Here is a 24,281-nt window from a genome sequence, read left to right as displayed (position 1 = left end):
GAGCATCGAAAAACTTGAGAGATTACCATTGACAATGTCAGAAAGTCCTGTCATTGAATGGATAATACACGGAATTATCACTATTCCGGTAACAACTTTCCGATTTAAAAAGTGCCTTGAATACATACCTACTGGCCAGTATGAACGATTGGGTAAAGGATATGTTAAGTCAGCATGGAAATTACCATACACACATTCATGCTATAGTGACAGCGACAAAAATGTATTTCTTAGTGGTGAAAACTGTAAACGTTCACTAAGCGGTATACTTTTGTGCCAGGGTATTAATTTACACGGAGCCTGTGAAGGTAATTCTAACAACCTTTCATGCCACCAGCTTGTCACACCTGCAACGCAGATAGAGCCCTTCTTTATGCAACTTGCGAATGGGAGTTACATTCTTAGGACAGATCACAGATGTTGTGGCCTTGTGCCAGGAAAAGCCTATCTCGTAAGCGTAACTTCCATGGTCAAATGCTGTATGCAAGCATTGTTCCCGAGTGGCCCTGGAGACATAGAGACTCCCATCTGGCCTTGTCTGCATTTCTATTCTATACGAATTGATACTTTAAGCAAAATGAAGTCTGTGCTTTTGCAGACAACAGTGCCCATAACGTCATCAAAAGAGACGTATAATCTCCTAGTTGCAAGGACAGCTACGGAGGTTCACGACCTTTTATCAACAAATTGCCCCGTGCATTTCGTAAAAATGTTGAGCCAACTCCTTAACATGTCTAGTGCCACAGGCATCCCAGGCATATTTAAGACGATTTTTACGGGACTGCTTACACCATTTCAAGCAATTCTGGGAATCGTTCCAAATTTTGTCCACTCTGTTTTTGGCGGCATACCCCTATTTTTGGGACTAGTAGCAGGGATTTTATTTTTGACCCTCCTGCTTCGTTATAGCAAGCCACAGCTCAGACAGGACTCCTATGGGAATGGAAGAAACAATCCTAGCAGTGCGCTACCGGGACAGAATAACTAGAGTCCTTGGATTGGCCAGGCTGAGAGATCTAAACATGACCTGGTTCCTTTCATTCAGACCAATATGGCAAAATTGCATCTTACCTGTACTACGATGTATGCTATGCGGAGATGAGTGCGTGTTGGACACCTGTCTTTCACTTCCATCAGCAGTACCAATGGATATTGATACTTTGCTAAGTCCGATAATGGCTCAAGCATTGTGTTGTCCCCAGCGGCTACCAATCCTGATGACGGCATTCGTTGAGACTCCTGTGCTACGACTAGGTGGTAACAGTGGAGCGAGTGACAAAATCAAAATCACCCAGGTACGACCTTCTGTGAGCATTGCTGATCCAGCCTTTGATGACAGCAATCATTCTCACACCTGCCAAGTTACAGCACTATCGAATTTGGTCGAACTGTCACCTGATTTTGTAGACCAATTCTTTGAGAGCCTGTCTGATATGATGTTCTCACCCGAACAGAAACAATAACTTTAGAGAAACATTCCGACACACAGCGTTCCCAAGAACTCTGAATTCGGCCTTCAGTTTTGAACAACAAAAACTGCTAAAAGCGTTGGAACTCTAATTTCCCCGTTCAAGCAATAATTCTTTTGAATTGAACACTTTTTAATATTCACCCTTTTTCTGGCACGAAAAATTCTTTGCTTAAAGTAAAACTATTCATAGAGAACAGAAGCTTCAACTTCTATTTTTAAATACATCTAGAGACATTATAACTTTACACCAGCCTCTAGCAGAATTTTACTGCAATGCATTTATATGTGATGAAATGATCTCGCCCTTCTTCTGTATTCAGAGATATTTCATGTGTAATTCTTTTTGCATAATCGTTCATTGATTTCATATGCTATAATTTTTGAATGATTTCTATGCTTCAAAAACGTACAGTACCTGAATTTTCACGTATTACAATATACGCCTATTTCAAATGCATATATGTATTTTGGGGTGGGAAATGTTACACATGCGTCTTATTGCTCTAGTTTTAGTAATTTGATGGGCATGAATTCGTGGAGTGGGTGTAGTGTTCTAATCTAGGACCCTGATCGATACTGTGACCTTATGCCCCTATTCGGCTATAAATCCATTTAATCCCTATATTGGCATAACCGTTCAAGTGCAATATTCAGAAACTCGTCTCTGGCCTCACACGAACAGAGCCACATTTCAGAATCGCTTTCTCTGCCACTTCCTTTGCAACCAATTAGTGCAATGACATAGCAGAAGTTACTATCTAAGATTCCTAGATTAACACTCTGAGTTCTTCAACAAGATAAAAACTCAGCAACCTGGAAATCCCCGCTTGCTATGTTTTGATTAGTAATAGAACTCTAATGAGCACTGATAGACGAACACTTCCTAGTGGCATCTTTATTGACGTCTTATGTCCAAAAACTTACGTCAAACAAGGCACCTTTCAGGTATAAATATTACCAACGTTGCCTTAAGCAAACGCTGTCTCGCTGCTGCTGAAGTTACTGTTATGCTGATGATACCATAGCTGCTATCGCTACTGCTATCGCTGCTAACTAGCGAACGATGGTGTGGTGAACTTGGGAGCTGAACAGCCGTCCCCCTGCAAGAGCCCAGCAGATGCAAGCTGCCCGCGGACGCTGCCACTCCTCCTCCTCCTCGACGCGCTGAGAGAGACGCTGTCTTTTCTCTTGCAGAGAAATCCAGCTCCGGCGTTTCTAGTCTACCCTTGCGGGTGACTGGGATATCGACCCCCTGAAGGAGATACCAGACCTCCATCATTCTATTCCAGAGGTACGGTGTTGACTAAACCCTTAGAGAGAATTCTTGAAGCAAACCTTGGCAAAACCAACTTAACTTAAAGCTACTTACTTACTCCCCTCCCAAGTATTAGGCTTAGGTCAGGTACACTGGGGTAGGCGTAGTTAGAAGCACCAGTTGAGTATTTTAGCCTAATGTACATATGAATGTATATATCTTTTATTCATTTTAAACCATTGTATGGCTAAGAAACCATATCAATGCTTTTACAGTATTATTTCGCAATACTCATCTTACTGTACCTACTTTTTATGATAACAAGACTTGCAATTGTGGCAATTCATTTCTCTTGTACGAGAAGAAAGACTGTTTAATAAATGTTACCCTTTATTGAAAACGCCCGTCTCTCTATTCTCTACATATTGTGAAAGTAATCTGCACAACCACTGACTGAGTAAAATAACTGTCTATTGTTCACACGACCCTAGAGATTGAATCTTGATCTGAGGAGCAAAGTTGTCATGTTGCACGGTTGTTGGAAAACTGAATCCCTTCTTGGTTGTGCCAGGGAAGCTGATCACTTCCTATGCAGTCAAGAAAGTTTCCAGTGACCTCTGAGCTAGTTGGTAACAAACCCAATTAAATTTAGCATAGTCAGTGGAGGCCTGGAAGATACGCACTTCTACGTCGATACTACTGTTTATGTTATTCCAATGCGCAGCGCCTATTGGGAAAATAGGCACTACACTACACTTTCAGAGTTGCAGATGAGAAAGCTAAAGAAACTGTTGGGGCTGATTTTCAGTAAAATTAGCAGGTTTGATGAGAATCAGAGATCCGTATTATTTACTTCGCAGGTGAGACAAAATATCCCCTGCAGCCCTCTAGCTAGATTGGGGCTTTTATTTAAGAATTCACTTTTATACATAAGCAGGTGCGCAGGGATGCACTAGAGACTTTGCCTCAATGATCATATACTTAAGTTTTCCAAGAAACTGAACAGTTCTAACTTATTTATCTCAGTTGTCACCACCTATTCTTAAGTAGCTTACTGTAGGTGAATTACCAGAGACACTAAGTATAGTCCTACCGCCCAGAGGAGAATCCACACTTGTAACAGAGCAGTGTTCTGTGTGAGGCAGAATGTAAATAATGTATACATAGGTGGCTGTGATGACTACGGCTGTGATGACTACATAAACAAACTGTTAGCTATCCTTGTTGCACTACAGAGCTGCATGAGAGTTTTGTACACCAAATGGTCAGTGAATATGGAAAGCTATAAACGTGTGATATCAGCACTAAATGCGCCCCATGTTCATACTGGGCTCGGAGGTACAAAATGCACTTTCAAAGTACAATATTTTGTATTACTTTTTAACAGCTTTTTGGGGTGGAGAGGTGTACAGCACAATCCACTTCAGAAGTGCTAGCTTGCTTGTTATGTAATCATGCATAGTGGACTAACTCATCAATTTGTTGAGCACATGCCATCGTGTGTACACAACATTCCAGTGAAATATGGAAACAAAAATAAATAGAAGGATGGCAATCAGTTGGCCTGGGTGAGCTTGACTGATTAATCTTCTAAAGTTAGCCTAATTTCAGAGGCCACAATGTGAATCCAGGTGGAACCATGGAGGTACTTCAGCTGCAAATTACCACAGATCGTTTTCACTTTAGGGGTTTTAGGCCAGGTGGAAATGTCTGCCCTGCCCACGAGTCCAAGAGAAGTCTGGCCTAATGCGAACAGAACCACACAAGCATCTCCCCATTTCTCCTAATCCAGGTTCTAGCTGCAGGGCCCAGTGAAAGTCATAGAAATATTAGAGAGGGGAGTGGGTTGTAGGGAGATTTATTTGATGAGGACAATGTTGATATAGCTCAAGGAGAACTAATTAGAACAAACACTAAGCATGTGGAGACTGACTTTACCTGTTGCTGGACATGTAGATTCTCACTGAAATAAATACAAAAACAATGTGGCAATGCTTAAATGAATCTCTGCCACTGGTAATTACCTTGCGCAGATTTACATTCCAATGTAGCTTTGATGGCTTTGCCACTACAGTCAAGGATTAATAATATGGCAATCAGCCTTGGTTTGGCCAAAAGAGAAAACTGACCAGTTCGAAAATCCTTGGCCATTTTCCCTCTGAATTGTAAAGCAAGCAAAGCCATCAGGAGTTTGGTATTACTCCTTACTGGACATTGGGCCATTGTCAGCATAGACCCTGGGGGGCATCCTTGTAAACTCATTTAATTACCATCACTCTTGACCAACGTATTGACTCAAAGCGCTTAGTAAACAAAGTTTTACAATTGGTTTCTAAAAATGCCTTTGCTTAAGAACTCCAAGCTTTATGCACATTGTGTTTCTTTTTTAAACTTCTATCATGTTGTCTTACATGTTAATATATGAAAGACATTCAAAACACCCTATTTGGTACTATTTTCTGAAAAATTAAACAAGGGACAAACTACCCTTTTTGGCGCTATTTGTATCCTCATATTTAGTCAATGACACTAGACACTAACACAATGTGTGTCACAATTCTTTTTCTGGCACAGTTTTGCCCAAAGGATTGCTTGAGGGGAACAGCGTTCTTAAGTAGTCTTGAATGTTTTTTCCCCCCAATGTTATGTACATATTGAGCTTAAAATTCACCACTGGCCTCGTTTGCCCTACACCTTGCTCAGGGGGAGAACCCCTAACTCATCCCGTTGATGAAGTGAAAGTTAAATTCTTTCATGATTTACCAACGTTTTGGCTCAACGTGCTTAGGAATGCACCAACAATGTACCTAATTTTCTTTGCGATGGCTAATTATGTTACAATGAAAGTAGGCATTTTATTTATGTATTTGATATCATAGATATGCATAACTGAGAAATGTTTTAATATTACTTGTAGGCTGTTATTCGGTAACCTAAAACGAAGTTTTTGCTTGCTTACATACTCACTTTTCTCACTAAAACATACTCTCTAAAATAATTTTTCTGGGGCGTTAGTTTTGCCCAATGTTTATGTGGTCCTTAGTTAATCAAGAAACCATCATTGTGTTACTGATCGCCTCACCGAAAGAGTTTATGAATATATATGTTCTTGTCACAGTTGTGTCATTTCTCTACCTCTGGAGTGTGATTTGTGAGCTGAAACACGTCAGAAGAGTAGTTCTATAAATGTTAAGATAGGAGAAAATAACAGTGATACAATTAATAGAAAGGACCAGACACAAATAACTATTTTACTTTAATGAAATGACAACTGGAGGAAAGAAGCCACTGTGGTCAAGGTGGAGCTGCACATTAAGAGAAACGAGGAATACAAGAATAAGGTAAAAAGAAAATAACTGAGAGCTTTATTGTTTAACAGAAAAAGGAGGAGATAACAAGTTACTGTCTTTTACTCTTGTTTCTCCATCATATATATTGTCATGGAAATTCTAAACACTGATTGTTTTCACCCAAATGCCTGATCCAGTTACATTTGTGAACATATTTTTCTAAAAATCCCTAAAAAGGAAAATTGAAAGGAAATGGGGAGGTTGGCAGCCAGCACAATCTCACACAACACTAAAACTGGTGTCTCATTTGAAGGCAGTCAGGATGAAACTAGAATATAGTTCAGTGGCAGTTGAAAGGCATTCATTCATTCCTGGGGCCTTTCATACAGAATGTCCTTAACATCTCCCTCATCAAAGGACAAGTCCCAGCAGATTGGAAAAGGGCGGTGGTAAACCCAATACGTAAGAAAGCGGCATCCCCATGGACCGACCTTTCCAACCTGCGTCCCATTTCACTCCTGCCATACATCAGCAAGATAGCTGAGAAGCATGTGAACACCTATCTGTCACAACATCTCGAAGCGACGGAGGGCCTGGACTATTCACAATCTGGTTTCAGGCCGAACCACAGCACCGAATCAGCCCTTCAAACAGTGACCAATAACATCAGAATGGCACTGGATGAAGGCAGCTCTACGATTCTGGTGCTGTTGGACCTCTCCGCCGCCTTTGATACGGTGTCTCACAAAGTGCTTCTTGAGCGATTAAAGGACGTAGGACTGGAAGGTGTGGCTCTGGCATGGATGGAAAGCTTTCTGTCAGGCCGTTCTCAAGAGGTTAGGCTGGGCTCCCACAAATCTATCTATAGGGAGCTCAATAAGGGAGTGCCACAGGGTTCTTGCTTAAGCCCGACACTTTTCAACGTGTATGTGGCTCCCCTGGCCAACCTAGCAAGATCATTTGGGTTTACTCCGGTGTCGTACGCCGACGACACCCAACTCCTCTTTCCCTTTAAAGACCTGACACCTGCAATAAAAAGATCTTTTGCAGAGGGAATGAGAGCAACATCTGCATGGATGTCATCAAACTGTCTCCAATGCAACATAGGGAAAACGGAGGTCATGTTGTTTGGACAAGCAGCAGTACACTGGACACCTGAATGGTGGCCCTTGGAATTAGGTCCTGTTCCTAGCCCTAAAAACACGGTGAAAAATCTTGGAGTGCTATTAGATCAGACACTCACTTTCAAGGACCACGTAAATCAGGTGGCTAGTACCTGTTTTCGAGCCATTGGAATGCTAAGAAGAGTGTTTCCCTATCTGCCAGACTGCCACAGGAAAACACTTATGCAGGCATTAGACATCAGCAGAGTGGATTACTGTAACGGCCTTCTATTAGGAGCAAATGAAGGGCAGTTTAAAAAGTTACAGGTGATCCAAAACACGGCAGCAAGGGTAGTCCTTAATGCTCCCCCCAGGACTCCCTCCCTCCCGCTGCTGATTAGGCTCCACTGGTTACCATTGAGGAAGCGAGTGCAGTTTAAGACCCTGTGCACTATTCACAAAAGTGTGATAGGCGAAGGTCCAAAATATCTAGCCAAAATCTTCCAGCCATATGCCCCTGGACAAACCCTGCGCTCAGGCAACCAGCAGCTTCTGCAGGTGCCTAGAATAAAAAAGTCCAGACAAGGAGGGCGAGCACTAGCCCATCTAGGACCAAAGCTTTGGAATTCCTTACCGCTCGAGATGAGATCACTCACCAGTCATCTGACCTTCCGAAAGGTCTTAAAAACACACCTATTCCCCAGTAACTGATCCCCCTCTGTTAATATGTACCATTTTATCTAACAATAATCATCTGAGGATATTCTTACTGGCAAAGCGCGGAGATACCCCTTCGGGGGTCTATTCAGGCGCTATAGAAGAATATAAAATAAAATAAATAAACAATCAAGTAAGAGTTCGGACAGTTGTGATTTATCAAATCATGATTGATCTCCAAGTGGAGGCTCAACAAATATTGCCTATGGGCACAATCCTCAATCCTGAAAATAACTAGAGCAGTCCCCCAGGAAAAGGCTTTCTGACAATGTGGTACCAAGATGGAACATGTTATAGAGGAATGTGAATTATGAAAGGAAAGTTGGAAGAGTGATGGGTTGATTTTGACTTTAAATTTACATTAGCAAATCCAACAATATTTGCACTTACTTAAAACGTTTGTGAATGAGGACATGCCTTCAAAGTGCGCTTTAATGCAATGGCAGGGTGGCAGGACAGATGCCACCCAAGACTTCCTGAATTCAATAGCATGAACACTGTTTTACAAGTAAAATTACGGAACATTAAACATTTTCTTAGAAAACACTAACTTACCGGTTTTCTAGCTCAGAGATATCGGTCTGTAACTTCAGGTGCCATTTCTCAGCTTGGAAAAAGAGCTGACGTAGCAGAAGGACGTTGGTATGTGTGGTATTAATGAGTTCTGTTTCCACTTCACCATGCACCACAACTTGTAAACCATTCAACATCTCAGTTACTTCGTCAACGGTGAAAGTCTCGTCCACAAGCCTGAGGAGAAGAGACAGGGTGCAATAAAATCGTACTTTAGAACACCTTTGCATAAAGGAAATGGGACTGAGGAAAATAACACTCTGGCTTGAATTAGCAAACATCATTGAGTTTAGGATTAAAACTTTATCCAAAATATCACTTATGTTCACTGAGATTCACTAGAAGTACTCAGTGTTACAGATTATATGGTATTCATAAACAAACTGGCAGTGAGGATTTACATTTCGCCTATGTTAAGCCTTTATGGACATCCCGATGCTTGCCTCCTAAAGCAGCTTGTGGGTGGCGAGGGGACGCCTTGTAATGGATATTAGTCCCACACCTGTCTACAGGGGAGGGGACAAAGACTTGGACGGCCAGCATTAAAGGAACTACTCCCTAAAAAGGTGAGTCTTTATGAAATCCCTTAGCCTCATCCATCATCAATAGCTCTGCTTAGAGTGCATTCTGGAGGCCATCCGTAGACAGCTAGGAACCGATTAAAAACGCTTGCATCTTTGTGTCTCTTGGAGGACATAGGATCACGGACTACAAAGACCCAAAGTAGGGCATCAGCTGACAGAAGTGAAGTCTAGGATACAGTGGTCCAAATACTGTTGGAAGTCAGAATAAGAACCTTATATGGAACTCCCACCTTAACCAGCAGTCAGGGCAAATGTACCATGTCTGAAACAAGCTTACAATGCTATAGATAACAAATTACAAAAATAAAGGGCATTTAAGGCCTGTTAAAATGTGCCATATAAGATACACTGCTTAATAAAAACAGTCTTATGCTTACAGTGACCGGTTCTACTACGATGCAGTAAAACAAACAAGAGAAAATGGCAGGTCCCTTTTCGGTGTGTGCATTCACTTGCTCCAGCCTTCAGTTTTATCACTCTAAAGCTGCTGCGAGCCATCACTGATGGCAGCACTAGCCTCTGTGAAGCAGTGATGTGCTGCGATTAAGGCACATAACCCCACAACAGTGCCCTCTTTACCCTAGGGTACAAGAAAGGAACTTGGAGCAGCTGTGAGAGGGCATCATCAATGTACTTCTACAAGTATTTGTAATGAATTCAGCTTTTGTGCAATTTTCACCAATATTTACTTACGTAGGCACACTCAAATTGTTTTGACTTGTGATGGTAAACAATGTATTATTGACACTTTTTAGCATCTACATGTTTATACATTTTGTTTTTGGAACTACAGCAACATTCACCATCACACAGTACTATCTCTGGTGAGAGGGGATTAGTACTGAGTAATTCTAAGGTCTACAACACTGAACATTCACAGCTGATCATAGCTTTGGATTAAACTATGACTGAAAATAGCCTTCATGAATAACTCTATTCAGTAGACAAATGTAATGCTGAATTCTTCGATGCTGCCTGGAACGGTGCAGTGCAAAGTTTAAAACACGTAATGCTTAAAAAATTAACTATGACCCTGTCCCATTCTCACTCCACCATTAATGATATTTACTATGCCTCCAGAGAATGACCCAGAAGAGGTAAGAGCCTTCACAATGCAAACTTTATTTTACAATTCTGATAGCCTATGTTGTCCTGCAGATACGTTTTCATTCCTTCACTCTTTCTAATTCCAGCTGCCATACCCATAACAACCCCGCTCACCCGCTCCTTCTTTCCCACTCAGTGTTCATCAACCATGTATCTTTCTAAATCTGCTTGCTTACTGTAGCCTTCATGCATGCCCACCATGTCCCCGTCACAATGCCCTTGCCTCATCTCAAATAGGCCCCACATTCCAGGCTGATCTTCACACTCCTTTCCCACCAGCTCACCTATTTTGCCCTTTCTACTGCACCAAACTATCATCACAGCCATGCCAGCACTTACCTAAATTAGAATTCCCTGATTCACTGTCATTTCTCAGTCCCTGGGCCCACCCCAAAACGAAGCACATTTGTTTTCTTCTTTGGGGTGTTTAAAAAATAAATTGAGGGGGGCGTGGCCAAGACCTTGATGTAGGAAGTGTGCTGCATTGGCTCCATCCTTCTGGGGCCGGCCACAACCATTTAGTGACCATGGCCACTCGAGGGGTTCAATTGAAACCCCCACCCCCAGGTGCCTCTCTAACCTCACCAGGGGCCCCGCTGGACCGATCGACTCGCGGAGAAGCGGAGGGCCTAGCGAGACGGTCCCGCCGCCATCTTGCCTGTGAGCGTTGTGGAGGCCTTCAGTCCGGGGGAGTCCCCGGCCCAACAGAGGGGCTAATTGCAGGGCGCGGGTGTTTGCCGGAGCCCTGCTCAGGCTCGACACCCCGTGCCTCGCTGTGTGCTTCCCACAGGTCTTCCACTGCAGAGAGCGCGGCTGGCAAAGGCCCTCAATCCGAGCTGCATGTTTCCTGGATCCCGAGAGTAGCCACGTCGCAGAGGCGGCCCTGAATCATGGAGCAGCGCCGACGACCCGGAGGTGAGGTGGAAGGTGGGGCGGCGTGGCAGCGCGAGCCCAGTAGAACTGCATTGGCGTGGGATTGAGAGTGAAGGTGCAGCCACTGGGGGAAGAGTGTGATAGCCACCGCGTCCCGCTGGGCTCCAGCACGCCCTCACGGCCTGGGGCCTTTTTGGAAAGCCATCGCTGGGATCCCCTTGCTGCCTCTCCCGCTCCCCCCTGGCCTGCTGTAACTTGGTATTGGAGACGCCCTGGCATCTACATGTGTGGCGCTTCACCGCTGCTGGGGCCCTAATAGGATTCTCTACAACTGCATGAGCCTAGAGGTATGAAGTGACTGGGGCCTTCGTCCAGGCCACCTTACTGCCCTTGCTCCGGCGCCTACAGGCCCTCCAGCTATTTGAGGATTCTCTGCTCCCCAGGGGGAATCCTATGAGGAAGCGATGGATTAAACTGGGTTAGGGTAGGCAGGTCCTTATTTGGGGTGGTTGTGCCCGGGGCTCTGTTCAGGGGACCTTTCCCCCTCAGCCACAGTCTGTTAAGACGCACAGTGTATTACGTCACCTCCTCTCCCCTCCTCCTCTTCTCTTCTCTTCCCTTATCTCTTTCTTTCTAGCATTTCGCTCTGGCTTTTCTTCGTTCTTCTCTTTCTCCACAGGCTAGCAGAATAGGGGGCTCCCCCTCTATCTTTTGTTGCAGGTTGCATGATGTACAGCTAGCGGCTGTCGGTCCTTGATGAGCTTGTTACTAGATGATGGCGATGCTCCTATGTTGTTTTAAATAGCATGTTGTACGCTAATGGAGCCGGTAGGGAATGTTCACAGACATGCCACACTTTGGTTATTCTTGTTATCGCTTTTCTTGTATTGGAGGGCCAAGTAGCGTGCTGCATGTTACATACTTTAACAATGTTGACTAGGGCTGGGCGTAGTTTGCGTAGCGCCACTACGCAGAATTTCAGAAAAAATGTGTCCCCGGCCTGGCTGGGTTGGAAAGCAGGGACCGGCCCAAGGGCCTGGGTTTGGGAGCCCCCGTCCTGCGGCCTGCCAAGAGTCCATCTGCCCAGGACAAGGGTCCCTGGTGCAGAGCCCCAGAGACCTGCAAGGCTCCAAGGGTCCCGGGCAGTCTTCCCCCAGGCAGCTGGACCGCAGGAGCGCTTGCGGGCCTCCCCATGCCTGAGGCCCAGCGTGGGGTTTCGGAGCCCCCCTGAGCCCAGCAGCCCCGGAGTCCCGCAGCCCCCGAGCCCTGCAGCCCCCGAGCCCTGCAAGGGGTGGGCAGCTGGGAGTCCTTTCGGTTCCGGCTATCTGGTCGCACCTTTCCCCTCGGCCATCTGGTCGCACGCAATGCTTTCCAATAGGGCGACCAGATGGCCGGGCTTCCCTGGAAGTCCTGATGAGGGGCTATTCGCCTGCCTGATCCCAGCGAGGGCTCCAGGAGGTCCGGCGCCTCCGTGCCCTGGTCCCCTCAGTCACTCGGTGTGCACGGGTTCCCAGAAAGAGAGGTAGCCTTCCTCCGGATTACTAGGCGCAGGGTATGCCGGGACACCCCTCCCGGGCTGGCGGGTCTCTGCCAGTGACCAGATGAGCTATGCTGGGACAACACCTCTCCTCCGTCCGGGGGGGCTCCGGCCCACGACGTGGCAAAGTGCCCGGGATGGGCTCCATGGGTCCCGGACAGTCCTCGCCCGGGCATCCGGTCCCGAGAGCTCCAGTGGTCCTCCCCGTGCCCGAGGCCCAGGTGGGGTTTCAGAGCCCCTCTGAGACCTGCAGCTCCGGGGCCCTGCAGCCCCAGAGCCCTGCAGCCCCAGAGCCCTGCAGCCCCGGAGCCTGGAAAGCCCCATGGCCCTGCAGCCCCAGAGCCCTGCAGCCCCAGAGCCCTGCAGCCCCAGAGCCCTGCAGCCCCAGAGCCCTGCAGCCCCAGAGCCCTGCAGCCACGGAGCCCTGAAGCCCCGGAGCCCTGAAGCCCCGGAGCCCTGCAGCCCCAGAGCCCTGCAGCCCCAGAGCCCTGAAGCCCCAGAGCCCTGAAGCCCCGGAGCCCTGAAGCCCCGGAGCCCTGCAAGGGCAGGCAGGAGACCTCCCATGAAGGCTCAGGGCAAGCAGATTGTCGCTATTTTGGTCCCGGCCATCTGGTATCACCACCCCTCTCGGCCATCTGGTCGCACGCAATGCTTTCCAATAGGGCGACCAGATGGCCGGGCTTCCCTGGAAGTCCCGATGAGGGGCCATTTGCCTACCCAATCCCAGCGAGGGCTCCAGGAGGTCGGGCGCCTCCGCGCCCTGGGTCCTCTCCGTCACTCAGTGCGCGCCGATTCCCAGAAACAGGGGTAGCCTTCCTCCGGATTACTAGGGGCAGGGTATGCCGGCACTCCCCTACCGGGCTGGCAGTTCTCTGCCGGTGACCAGATGGGCTATGCTGGGACAACACCTCTCCTCCGTCCGGGGGGCTCTAGCCCACGGCGTGGCAAAGTGCCCAGGACGGGCTCCATGGTTCCCAGGCGTCTGGGGCTCCCTTCTACAGGCCAACACGTGGCAAAGCGCCCGGGACGGGCTCCATGGGTCCCGGGCATTCCTCCCCCGGGCGTCCGGGGCTCCCTCCTCCAGGCCAACGGTGTGGCAAAGTGCCCAGGACGGACTCCATGGTTCATGGGCATCTGGGGCTCCTTCCTCCAGTCCAACCGCATGGCAAAGTGCCCGGGACGGGCTCCATGGGTACCGGGCAGTCCTCCCCCGGGCATCCGGGGCTCTCTCCTCCAGGCCAACGGCGTGGCAAAGCGCCCGGGACGGGCTCCATGGGTCCCGGGCAGTCCTCCCCCGGGCGTCCGGGGCTCCCTCCTCCAGGCCTACGGTGTGGCAAAGTGCCCAGGACGGACTCCATGTTTCAAGGGCATCTGGGACTCCTTCCTCCAGGCGAACCGCGTGGCAAAGTGCCCGGGATGGGCTCCATGTGTACCGGGCAGTCCTCCCCGGGCATCCGGGGCACCCTCCTCCAGGCCAACGGTGTGGCAAAGAGCCCAGGATGGGCTCCATGGGTCCACGGCAGTCCTCCCCCGGGCATCCGGGCCCGAGAACTCTGGTGGTCCTCCACGTGCCTGAGGCCCAGCCGGGTTCCCCGAGCCCCCGATCCCTGCCCTGCGTGGGCAGGCGGGAGCCCAACCGCGAAGGCTCGGGGTGGGCAGCAGGGAGTCCTTTCGGTCCCGGCCATCTGGTCGCACCTTTCCCCTCGGCCATCTGGTCGCACCTTTCCCCTCGGCCATCTGGTCGCACCTTTCCCCTCAGCCATCTGCTCGCACAGATCCCCTCGGCCATCTGGTCGCACCGATCCCCTCGGCCATCTGGACGCACCGATCCCCTCGGCCATCTGGACGCACCGATCCCCTCGGCCATCTGGACGCACCGATCCCCTCGGCCATCTGGACGCACCGATCCTCTCGGCCATCTGGTCGCACCGATCCCCTCGGCCATCTGGTCGCACCCAATGCTTTCCTATGGGGCCACCAGATGGCCGGACTTCCCTGAAAGTCCCGATGAGGTGCCATTTGCCTTCCCGATCTCAGCTAGGGCTCCAGGAGGTCGGGGACTTTTGCGCCCTGTGTCCCCTCTGTCACCTCGTGTGCACGGATTACAAGAAAGGGGGGTAATTTTCCTCCAGATTACATGGGAGAGGGTCAGTCAGACCTCCGTGAGGTCCAGCGATTCTGAATCATGGGATGAACCTGAGCCCGCCCGCCGGGGCCCCAAGGGGCCCGGGTACGCACCTGCCTCTCAGACCCTTCCCAATGGTCCTTTTTCTCTGAGTTCTTTTTCTCAGTCAGACCTCAGTGAGGTCTGGCAATGCCGAGACCGGGGAAGGCGGCACCCAGGCCTGCCTGCTGGGGCCCCCAGGGGTCAAGGTACGGTCCTGCCTTTCAGCCCCTTGCCGATGGTCCTTTTTCTCCGAGTTTGCTCCGTGAGGTCCGGCGAGGCCGAGACGGGGAAAGGCAGCACCCAGGCCCGCCCGCCGGGGGCCTGGGTACGCACCTGCCTCTCAGCCCCATCTCGATGGTTCTTTTTTCTCTGAGTTTGCTCAAGCCGACCTCCGTGAGGTCCAGCGATGCCGAGATGGGGGAAGGCAGCACCCGAGCCCGGGTACACACCTGCCTTTGGGCCCCTTCCCAATGATCCTTTTTCTCTGAGTCTGCTTGCCCCGGGAGCAGGCAGGCAGGGGATGCTAAGCCAGCATACTCCCTGCACAGGGGGGATGCCCCGGCTGTACTCTGATCGATTGGTCACTCTCGGTCCGTTTAGGGATGGACTGCTTGGCCAGCCTCGGCTGTTGTTTCAAGCAGAGCTTCCATCCCACATGGACCATCCGACTCGAGGGCCTGCCGCCTGGCGGGAGGCCCTTTAAACCCAGCAGAACAAATTATTATTATTTATGTAGGAGAGTAGGGTCTGCTATCCTATGGTCACCCCAATTTTTGCTTTTTGCTTCACTGGTTTCCGACTTACTGAGGCTGTGGGCCTGCTAATCAGACCCCCAGCCTGCTGTTCTCTCTCTAAATTTGTAATACATGTGCTATAGGTACATACCACAATTGGAAATGGACTCCTTGTCAGCCCCTGTACCATGCACTATAGGTGCTCAGGGCATAGGTGCCACCAAGGCCTACCAGGGGCTGAAGCATAGCTTTTGCCACCCCTGGCTGGTTCTTAAATTGACACAACTGGCTGATCACTCAGCTGGGGCAAGTGGGTGTAATCACCCCTTGCTTAGATATAGTATACCTATATCTAAACCTATATCTGGACACATATAAACCTGTGAGTCACTCCTATGGAAGGCCTCATCAATCCTGGAGGCAGAGAATGCGTGGTTTTATGTGAGATGGAGCTCTGGCATGAGCTGAGCCTGTCTGCAGCTGTCGGGAACAACTCCCTAAGCTGATCCGGGATAATGCCATACCATATACTCTTAAGCGCCTTATAATCCTCGCGGTTATATAGCAACTTTGGTTTGGCTTTATCAAAACATGTCGTGTAAGGTGTCATACGAATTGGAATACTACCCCCTCGCCAGTTCTGGCGACGGGGGCAGCATTCCACCCTTCTAGAGGGATAAGACATGTTACTTTACTGAAACGCAGTTGATTTAACATGAGCCTCAGATCCACAAAATGGATGCCTCTGCCACAGACACGAGTCTGGCCTCCTGCTGCTGACCGAAACTCAGCAAATGGTGGCCTGGACAAAGGGTTTCCTGTCGCAGGGCGGTGTCAAACCACCCCAGACAGGAGATAGTGGATTGTAGCAGGGAGGTTTCAAAGAAACCAGACACTGCCTGGGGAGCACAAGGCTGCCCCTTGCATAATCCGGCCAAACCGGTTCTGGGGCATCCCAGCCCCAGTCCCAGCGCGGCCTGGATCAAAGGAAAGGGGTGTAATCACCCCCTTCCTGGGTCCCACCCATAGGAGGGGACCTAGCAGGATGTCCAGCCCACCAGATTCGAATAAGAGTGGGAGCAGTGCCAATGCAACTCAGATCATCCTGAAGAAACATAAGAAACTAATTCTGGACCCTTCGACATTCTACTCAACATAGAAGACTGAACAATCTCCCTTGTGGTCAAGGAGTGACCACCCTGTGCAAACAGGCACCATCCAGCCCTCGACCTTTGCTTTGTTGCAGTTCCCGCCGGAACTCGAGCGACAGAGATCGACGAGATCAAGCTTGCCTGCCTTCTCCCAGCCCGATCCACAGTCCCTGCAGAGCTGAGACCCGTGGAGGTGACCGGAAGCGTGGGGCGCGCCATCTTGAAAAGGCCACGAGACGCTGACCGTGCAGCCCACGAGTGACCCTCGAAGCTGTACACCGGGGTTTGAGAAGCCCCCACCCCGAGCTGCACTTGCACCAAAGCTCACCCCTCCACACTCGACGAGTGCTGCGTGGGGCCCTTCTGCTTGTGTTGGCTCGACGCGTTGGCCCGGTCACTTGCCAGCTGGCTTGTGGCCCCTGTGCCGACGAAACCTTAAATACGACTTGCTTTTCTGGTTGCTCCAGATCTGCACCCGCTCCTGTGAAAAGGAGCCCCCACTCTGACCCTCCTGGTTCGAGTAAGAAGCAATCTCCCGGTTCCCCGTGGATTGCTTTTGCCAAGTGCTGTTTGCGGCAATCTTGAAGCCGACGGTGCTGACGGCAAGAGCCTACGTGGGACAGATCGTGACCTGCTCCTGGACGTCGCAGATGCCCCAGAGCCCACGTGACAACGGAGAGAAGCCTCTCGACAACCATCTGATTGCGCCCAACATTGCCTGGTTCCGTCCTGGTTCCACCCTGGTCACTGCTGAGTGACCCAGACTCTGTCCCCTCTGCTTTCAGATACATCTCGACTTCGATCCGCCCTTGGATCACACAGGACACTTCTGCTTCCCATCGCCTGCAGCTTCTTCAGCTCCAAGCACCAAGAGCCTGCGTGTCAAAACCCGACGCCACTTCGACCCTGTGCACCCACTTCCTGTGGGTGAGGTAACATTGCAACGCCGGTGTTCCTACACTGGTCCACACCTCTAGGGTCTGTGTCTTAAGTTTTGTTCCTCTAGGTTCAGCGGAAGTATCTTTAAACTCACTTTGTGTAACTTTTACGCACCATTGACATTGCATTGGTGCAAGCCGCACTTTCCGTGCTGCACCCGAATCCCGTGGGCTACTCCCGACTTCAGCATTGCTAGTCCTGACTGCTCCCAGCGATTCTCTAGGCCCTAGGCCTAACCACTGTTCGATTGGTATCTCTTATACCACTTTTTTAGTATATGGTTTGAGTGGCCACCGGCCCTCATCCAAAATTGTGCAACTTCGTATGTTATACTGTGCTTTTGATTTAACGCTTGTGCCCCTTTGCTCATAAAGAGTACTGGGGATTAATTTAGAAATAAACACATATATTTTTATAATATATACTTGTGTGGTGTCCTTTCATTTGATTGCAGGATTGTATGTGGTAAAACAGCTCGCTTAACACAACCTCTTAAGTTTAGCCTTTAAGGCTGCTTAGTCCATGCTACCACTAGGATAGCTTGTCTAACAAGGTTGACTTACAACCAGACATCTTTGGGGTTTGTTTGGACTGATACCAAGTGGTTCCAGAATTGGAAACACTACATATCAGGCCAACTTTTCACAATTTATTATTATTTGGAATTTTATATAGCGCGTAGTTACCCTCGGGCATCCCAGCGCTTGTCCAGGCAGCAACAAAAAAAACACAGAGCCAGATCAATCACATCAGATAGGGACTAGATGTGTCTTCAGAAGCTTCCGAAAACGAAGAGTGCAAGTCTCTAAGCGCATTCTCAGCGGAAGCGCATTCCAGAGAGTGGCTGTGTGAACCGAAAATCTTCTATCACCAGTACGGGCCTTATTAACTCTAGGAACCTGAAGCAGATGTTTCTGGTCAGAGCGCAAAGCTCTATTCGCTTTATAGGGCACCACTAACTTACTTAGGATAGGGGGTCCCTTCCCCTGGAGGATTTTATGTGCTGTGCAGAGAGCTCTAAATTTAACCCTCTCCCGCACTGGAAGCCAGTGCAGTGTCTTCAAGGCGTGTTTAGCTGACTGCCTCCTTGGCACATTCGTCAGCATCCTAGCCGCATCGTTTTGGACCCGCTGAAGCTTGCTGAACGTTGCTTCAGGGGCGCCAAGGAAAATAGCGTTGCAGTAATCGAGCCTTGAAATGATCAGCCCCTGAATGAGTAGCTTCCTCGATGTCAAAGGGAGGAGAGGCAAAACTTTACGGGCTGAACGGAGGAGCCCGAAACAGACCCCTGCCGTTTTCTTAGCCTGGTTCTTGAAGGAAAGGTCTTGCTCCATCCAAACCCCCAAGCTCTTGATCTCCTGCTTAAGGCTGGGGAGCTCGCCCAGGCAACTGGGCCAGATGGTCCAAGGGAGTGACGGAGTCTTATGCCCTAGCAAAATTATTTCGGTCTTAGAACCGTTTAATTTAAGCGCCGATTCGCACATCCAGGTGTGTACTTTGGCCAAACATAGGCGCAGTGAATCCGGGTTCTTCACCAATTGGGACAATGCAACCACCAGCTGAGTATCATCAGCATAGCTGACTATTTTTATCCCAAATGGGGCAACCACATCCTCCAGGGGTGCCATATAAACATTAAACAATGTGGGGCTTAATGAAGAGCCCTGTGGCACACCACACTGGAGGGGGATAGATGTTGACCGTTCGCTGCCTTCCCAGACCTGATAGGTACGGCCACACAAAAATGACCGAAGTCACTGTAGCGCCACTCCTGCCACACCCACATTGGACAGCCGTTGGATCAACACTTGATGGTTTACAGTGTCAAAAGCCGCACTGAGGTCCAGGAGGATCACTGCCACTGACCCTCCTGAATCCAAAATGCTCCTGGCTTCCTCAAAGACTGCCAATAGGGCGGTGTCTGTGCCCTGCCCTGGCCGAAAGCCCGTTTGTGACTTTCGTAACAGACCGTTGGATTCCAGAAAGTCTGACAATCGGTGATTAACCAGTCTTTCTGCGATCTTACCAAGACCCGGCAGCAGAGAGATAGGCCTGAAGTTTGCCAAATCCGATGAATCCAGATTAGGTTTCTTCAGGAGAGCCTTTACAACTGCTCTTTTCCAGCTCGGCGGCACCACACCCTGGGCAAGGAATGTATTAATCAGGTTCGTAACAGGGGCCGCAATAACAGATGCCACCTGTTTCAGAAACCTCATTGGGGCCGGATCCCCAGGAGAGCCACTCTTCATAGATCAGAGCTCCTTCATGACTTCTGCCACAGGTATTGGACCAAAAGTGACCAATAGGACACGATCTCCTCCTACCTGACTGCCTATGTCTGCGCTCAGCGCAACCTGAGGCAGCGCGCTTATGATGTTCTCTATTTTTAAGTGGAAATACTACGCCAACTCCCTACACTTCTCAGCTGGATTATCCTGAATCAACGGGGGCTCAGGAATTTTGAGGAGCTCCTTTACCACTTTAAAAGTCTCTCTAGAGGAGTTGGAGGAGCTATTTATTCTTTCCTCGAAAAATTGGGCCTTAGCACTTCGAAGAGCGTTTTTATATGCTCTAATTGCTGCGCGGTATTCATCCCGACTGGCCGCCCCCCAATCTTTCCTCCAAGCCCTCTCCAACCTCTTACATCCTTTCCTAAGGATTCGCAGTTCCGGTGAATATCATGGGGAAGACCCCATCCTCTTTCCCCTCTTTGCCACTCTCTTTTTCGGGAGGATGGCATCCAGGGAATTGGTCACCCACAGTTCAAAATCCGCATCAGCCGTTACCGGGTCTGGGGCTAAGGGAGGGCACGAGCTCTCAAGTTTGGCGATCCAGTTATCCACTGATAACCTGGACCAAGCTCTTTCCAAGGTATAGGTTCTCGGAGAAGGGGCGGTTCTTGAATCAACTTGCAAGATAACCGGGACCAAGAAATGGTCTGGCCACGGTAGAGGGCAAGCGGGTAAAGCCCTAAGGTGCGGGATGTTCGAGAAGATGGGATCAAGGAGGTGGCCCTTGGAATGCGAGGCTCCTGGGTTGCTTAGACTGAGATTATATGCATTTAGATCCCACTGCAAGTCAGCGGCCACTAAGTCTGCCGGATTGTTGAAGTGTAAATTCAGGTCCCCTAACACCATAAAATTAGTCGTGGAAGAGGCCAGCTGCGTGACTGTTTCCATTAGGGAGCTAACAAAGCTACCCATGCCCCCTGGAGGACGATATATCAAAACGCCTGACACTGTTACCGTGGGGGACGTCCGCAGTGAGAACTGACAGCTCTCACAGTCCTGAACATCACTATTCTGTGCCCTGCACACAAACATGTCTCTGTATATAATGGCAATGCCGCCCCCACGCCCCACAGGTCTATCCAGATGGTATATAAGAAAACCTGGGGGGAGGGCTCGTACTATGTCCGCACCCGAACTGGCTGTAATCCAAGTTTCCGTCAGAAACAGGATGTCCAGATCGTGGTCTTGTATCAGGAAATTGATTTCGAGCGCATGGCACGGGAGGGATCTACAATTCAGCAGAGCCATCGACAGGGCGTTCTTTCCCTTGTCCGGTTGGATCAGCTGACATGTCCTACATGCTGAGAAAGGTTTAGATCCTTTATAGATGTACTTACACAACACATTTTTAGGAGCGCGCAGCGACATGATCTCCTCTCGAGAGTATGTTATCCGCATTTCTGGAATTTGGACCAAGGGTTCTGGCCCTACCTTTGTGTGTTCTCGCCGCCTAGCACGCTGCCCTGAATGGCGCTGCCGTGCTAAATTACACTCAAGATGGCGCTACCTAAATTACAAGCAAGGGAAGAAGGACCCGCGAAATGCGGTGATAGCCGATTATGGAGCAAGTGAGGGGCGCTAAAAACAAGGTACAACTAAAGCAACAGTTAAATAAGATACAAAACGGGTATATTAAAATTATTCACGAGAAGGAGGAGCTACGACACCAACCAAGATGGCCGCATAGTCTCCCGGCTCCGCTGACCTTCGTCCTACGCTCGCTTATCCTGTCGAATATCCTGATCTCCTGCCCCGGATTCGTGTGGGTGAAGTAGTCGGCACCCCGATGGTGTGACCACGGAACTTTTCTGATGTTCTGGGGTGAAGTGACATCGAAAATATTTTGAGGCCTAACCAAGACTGGAAGCCGGGGTCTCGATTGCTGGTCTACCCGGGTCCAAAGTGAACAACAACGGACTGAGGAGAGTGGTTTGGTCCGGTCCTTGGAACTTTTGAAAATTTCCCTGGACTACTTTGCAACCATCTGCTGCCTGGTGTTGTACCTGAGGTGAGGTGACAGGGGGCGCGCGGTGCTGCGTCGCGGGGGGCCCCGGTCCGGAGGCCCGGCACTAGCACCGCTGGTGCCCCGGGGCGGGGGTCCCACTGCGCGTTGCTGCATGCTGCTGGCCCGGCCCTCACGGCTTGATTCTGCTCCGGCATACCCTGCCCTGGAGGGGATCGTTATGCCTGCGGACGTACGGAACTTGGCGGAACGGACTCAATGTGGCCCTTCCTTGCGGATGGTAATGGCGGAACTTGCGGTGCTTCGCGCGACGATGAGGGCCCAGGTCAATCGTTTGCTGTCGGCAGCAGATGGGATCATTGGACCGGGAGCAAGCCCTGACTTGATTTTTGAGACCCGGCAGCCGACTTGCCTCCTGTTGGGCGCCCTAGAGGCGCGTTTGGACCCGGTGCTGGAAGCTGTGCCTGCCCCCGAGGAAATGGAACTCATCGTGTGTGCTGAGATTGGTGACTCTCTTACGTTCTCTGAAACATCGGTCCTACAGTCATCGGAACATTCTACTGCTTCCCCCATCCTGGACGCTGATGGCCCACACTATACCTTGTATTGGAACATGTGGCACCCCCTCCCCAATCGGTTTCCCAACATGGCGGATGTAAAGATGCTTGGCTTCGGAGACGGGGAGGGATATTGTTTGTGCAAGCCGTGTGCTTTGGGATCTGCCATTTCTCTCCCATTTGCTGGCCCAATCTTCGGCTGCTACTGTGTGACTTGACTTTCCGGGGATGGGGCTTTACTTATCCGAGGGACTCGGCAACTTTGATAGACGGGGCCAAGGCTGAGATTGTGGGTTGAATTGTTCACGATGGATCTATTGGTAACGGGACTGCTTCATTAACAGACGGATTCCAGGGCGGGGGGTTTGTGGTTCCCCCCGGGGTATTTTGTACGGTGGACAACTTTGTTTGTGCTGGCTTAGGGGGGCCCCCTTTGTTAGGGCGGGGGGGAGAGACCGGGAGCGCAGAGACTATCGCCCTCCTCCATTTCCCCGTTGGGTGGGGTTTCCTTTCTTTCTCCTTTTTCTCTGTTTTTCTATATTTCGGGTTTGGTTCTCGGGCGACAGGCACACTGCTGGGGGGGGGGGGGGCGTAGTCATCTGCAGGGGTGCGGGTTGGGGGAGGGGATTTTTCGTTTTTATTTTGTTTCTATGGCCTTTGTTCTCTTCTCTTATCTTCCTTTGTCTTTTTCTTTCTCTGGGTCAGTGCAGTGGGTTTCCTTTGGTATCAATCACTGCTTTTTCATCTGTGCCTCAATTTTCGTGGTGATCTCTGGGTCTTAGGGCAGGTGACTAGCAGGCGTGAACTGATCGTAATGTTTCTTCATATCCTGAACAACCTGTTTTAGCGCCATTGATTTGACCGATTACTGTTTACTGTTGACATGTTTACTATTCTGCCTGCCATTTTTTCGCTGCTGGGAAATTGTTCGGCACCTGATCATTCCATCTTATACTACAAAATGAGAACCTTTTATATCCTGTTTTTCTAATTGTGCTATTCAGTGACTAAGACTACGCTAGCATGGTGATTCTGCTCCCCGAGGCGCTGCACGTGATTCAAAATTAGCTTTCTGCTCATCTAACTGCTTAGCGGCAGCCCCGGGGGTTGTAGGCCCATACTTGTATTTGGTTGAAATGTCAATAAAGGTTTTAAAAAACAAATAAAACAATTATTCACGAGTTCAAGGCTATCTGCTTTAAATGCGCTGCTGATCTAAGCGCTATGCTAGAATTTGCGTCTTGCCTGGTCAAAGGTCCTGTTTACGCTTCCAGCCCGCTTTAAATACCTTTGTGTGTTCTCGACGCCTAGCACGCTGCCCTGAATGGCGCTGCTGTGCTAAATTACACCCAAGATGGTGCTACCTAAATTACAAGCAAGGGAAGAAGGACCCGCGAAATGCGGTGATAGCAGATTATAGAGCAAGTGAGGGGCGCTAAAAACAAGGTACAACTAAAGCAACAGTTAAATAAGATACAAAAACGGGTATATTAAAATTATTCACGAGTTCAAGGCTATCTGCTTTAAATGCGCTGCTGATCTAAGCGCTATGCTAGAATTTGCGTCTTGCCTGGTCAAAGGTCCTGTTTACGCTTCCAGCCCGCTTTAAATACTTTTGTGTGTTCTCGCCGCCTAGCACGGTGCCCTGAATGGCGCTGCCATGCTAAATTACACCCAAGATGGCGCTACCTAAATTACAAGCAAGGGAAGAAGGACCCGCGAAATGCGGTGAAAGGCAGAGTAGCCCAGGCAGCTTGTGCCCCCCCGTGGTCTGACCCGAGCAGGAGGGGTCGGGTCAGACCACTGGGGGCGTCTTGGCTTCTTACCCATTTAAAGTTTGAGAATAGGTTGAGATCGTTTCGGCCCCATGACCTCTAACCATTCGCTTTACCAGATAAAACTGGGGGCACCGAGCGCCAGTTATACTGAGGGAAACTTAGGAGGTAACCAGCTGCTAGATGGTTTGATT

General features: G+C 49.6%; 1 protein-coding gene across 1 annotated transcript in view; it reads right to left on the bottom strand.

Annotated features, from left to right (window-relative positions):
• The window catches only part of LOC147661045 (leucine zipper transcription factor-like protein 1), a 393,806-nt gene that overhangs the window by 303,574 nt on the left and 65,951 nt on the right, over positions 1 to 24,281 (bottom strand). Inside the window, exon 3 of the mRNA XM_086951370.1 lies at positions 8,392 to 8,586. Coding sequence (XP_086807496.1) covers positions 8,392 to 8,586 — 195 coding nt within the window. The remainder of the gene's footprint in view (positions 1 to 8,391; positions 8,587 to 24,281) is intronic.

Source organism: Lissotriton vulgaris, unplaced genomic scaffold (assembly GCF_964263255.1).
Source record: "Lissotriton vulgaris unplaced genomic scaffold, aLisVul1.2 SCAFFOLD_803, whole genome shotgun sequence".
Lineage (NCBI taxonomy): Eukaryota > Metazoa > Chordata > Amphibia > Caudata > Salamandridae > Lissotriton > Lissotriton vulgaris.
The sequence above is the reverse complement of the archived record's forward strand: the minus strand, read 5'-3'. Positions and strand labels throughout refer to the sequence as shown.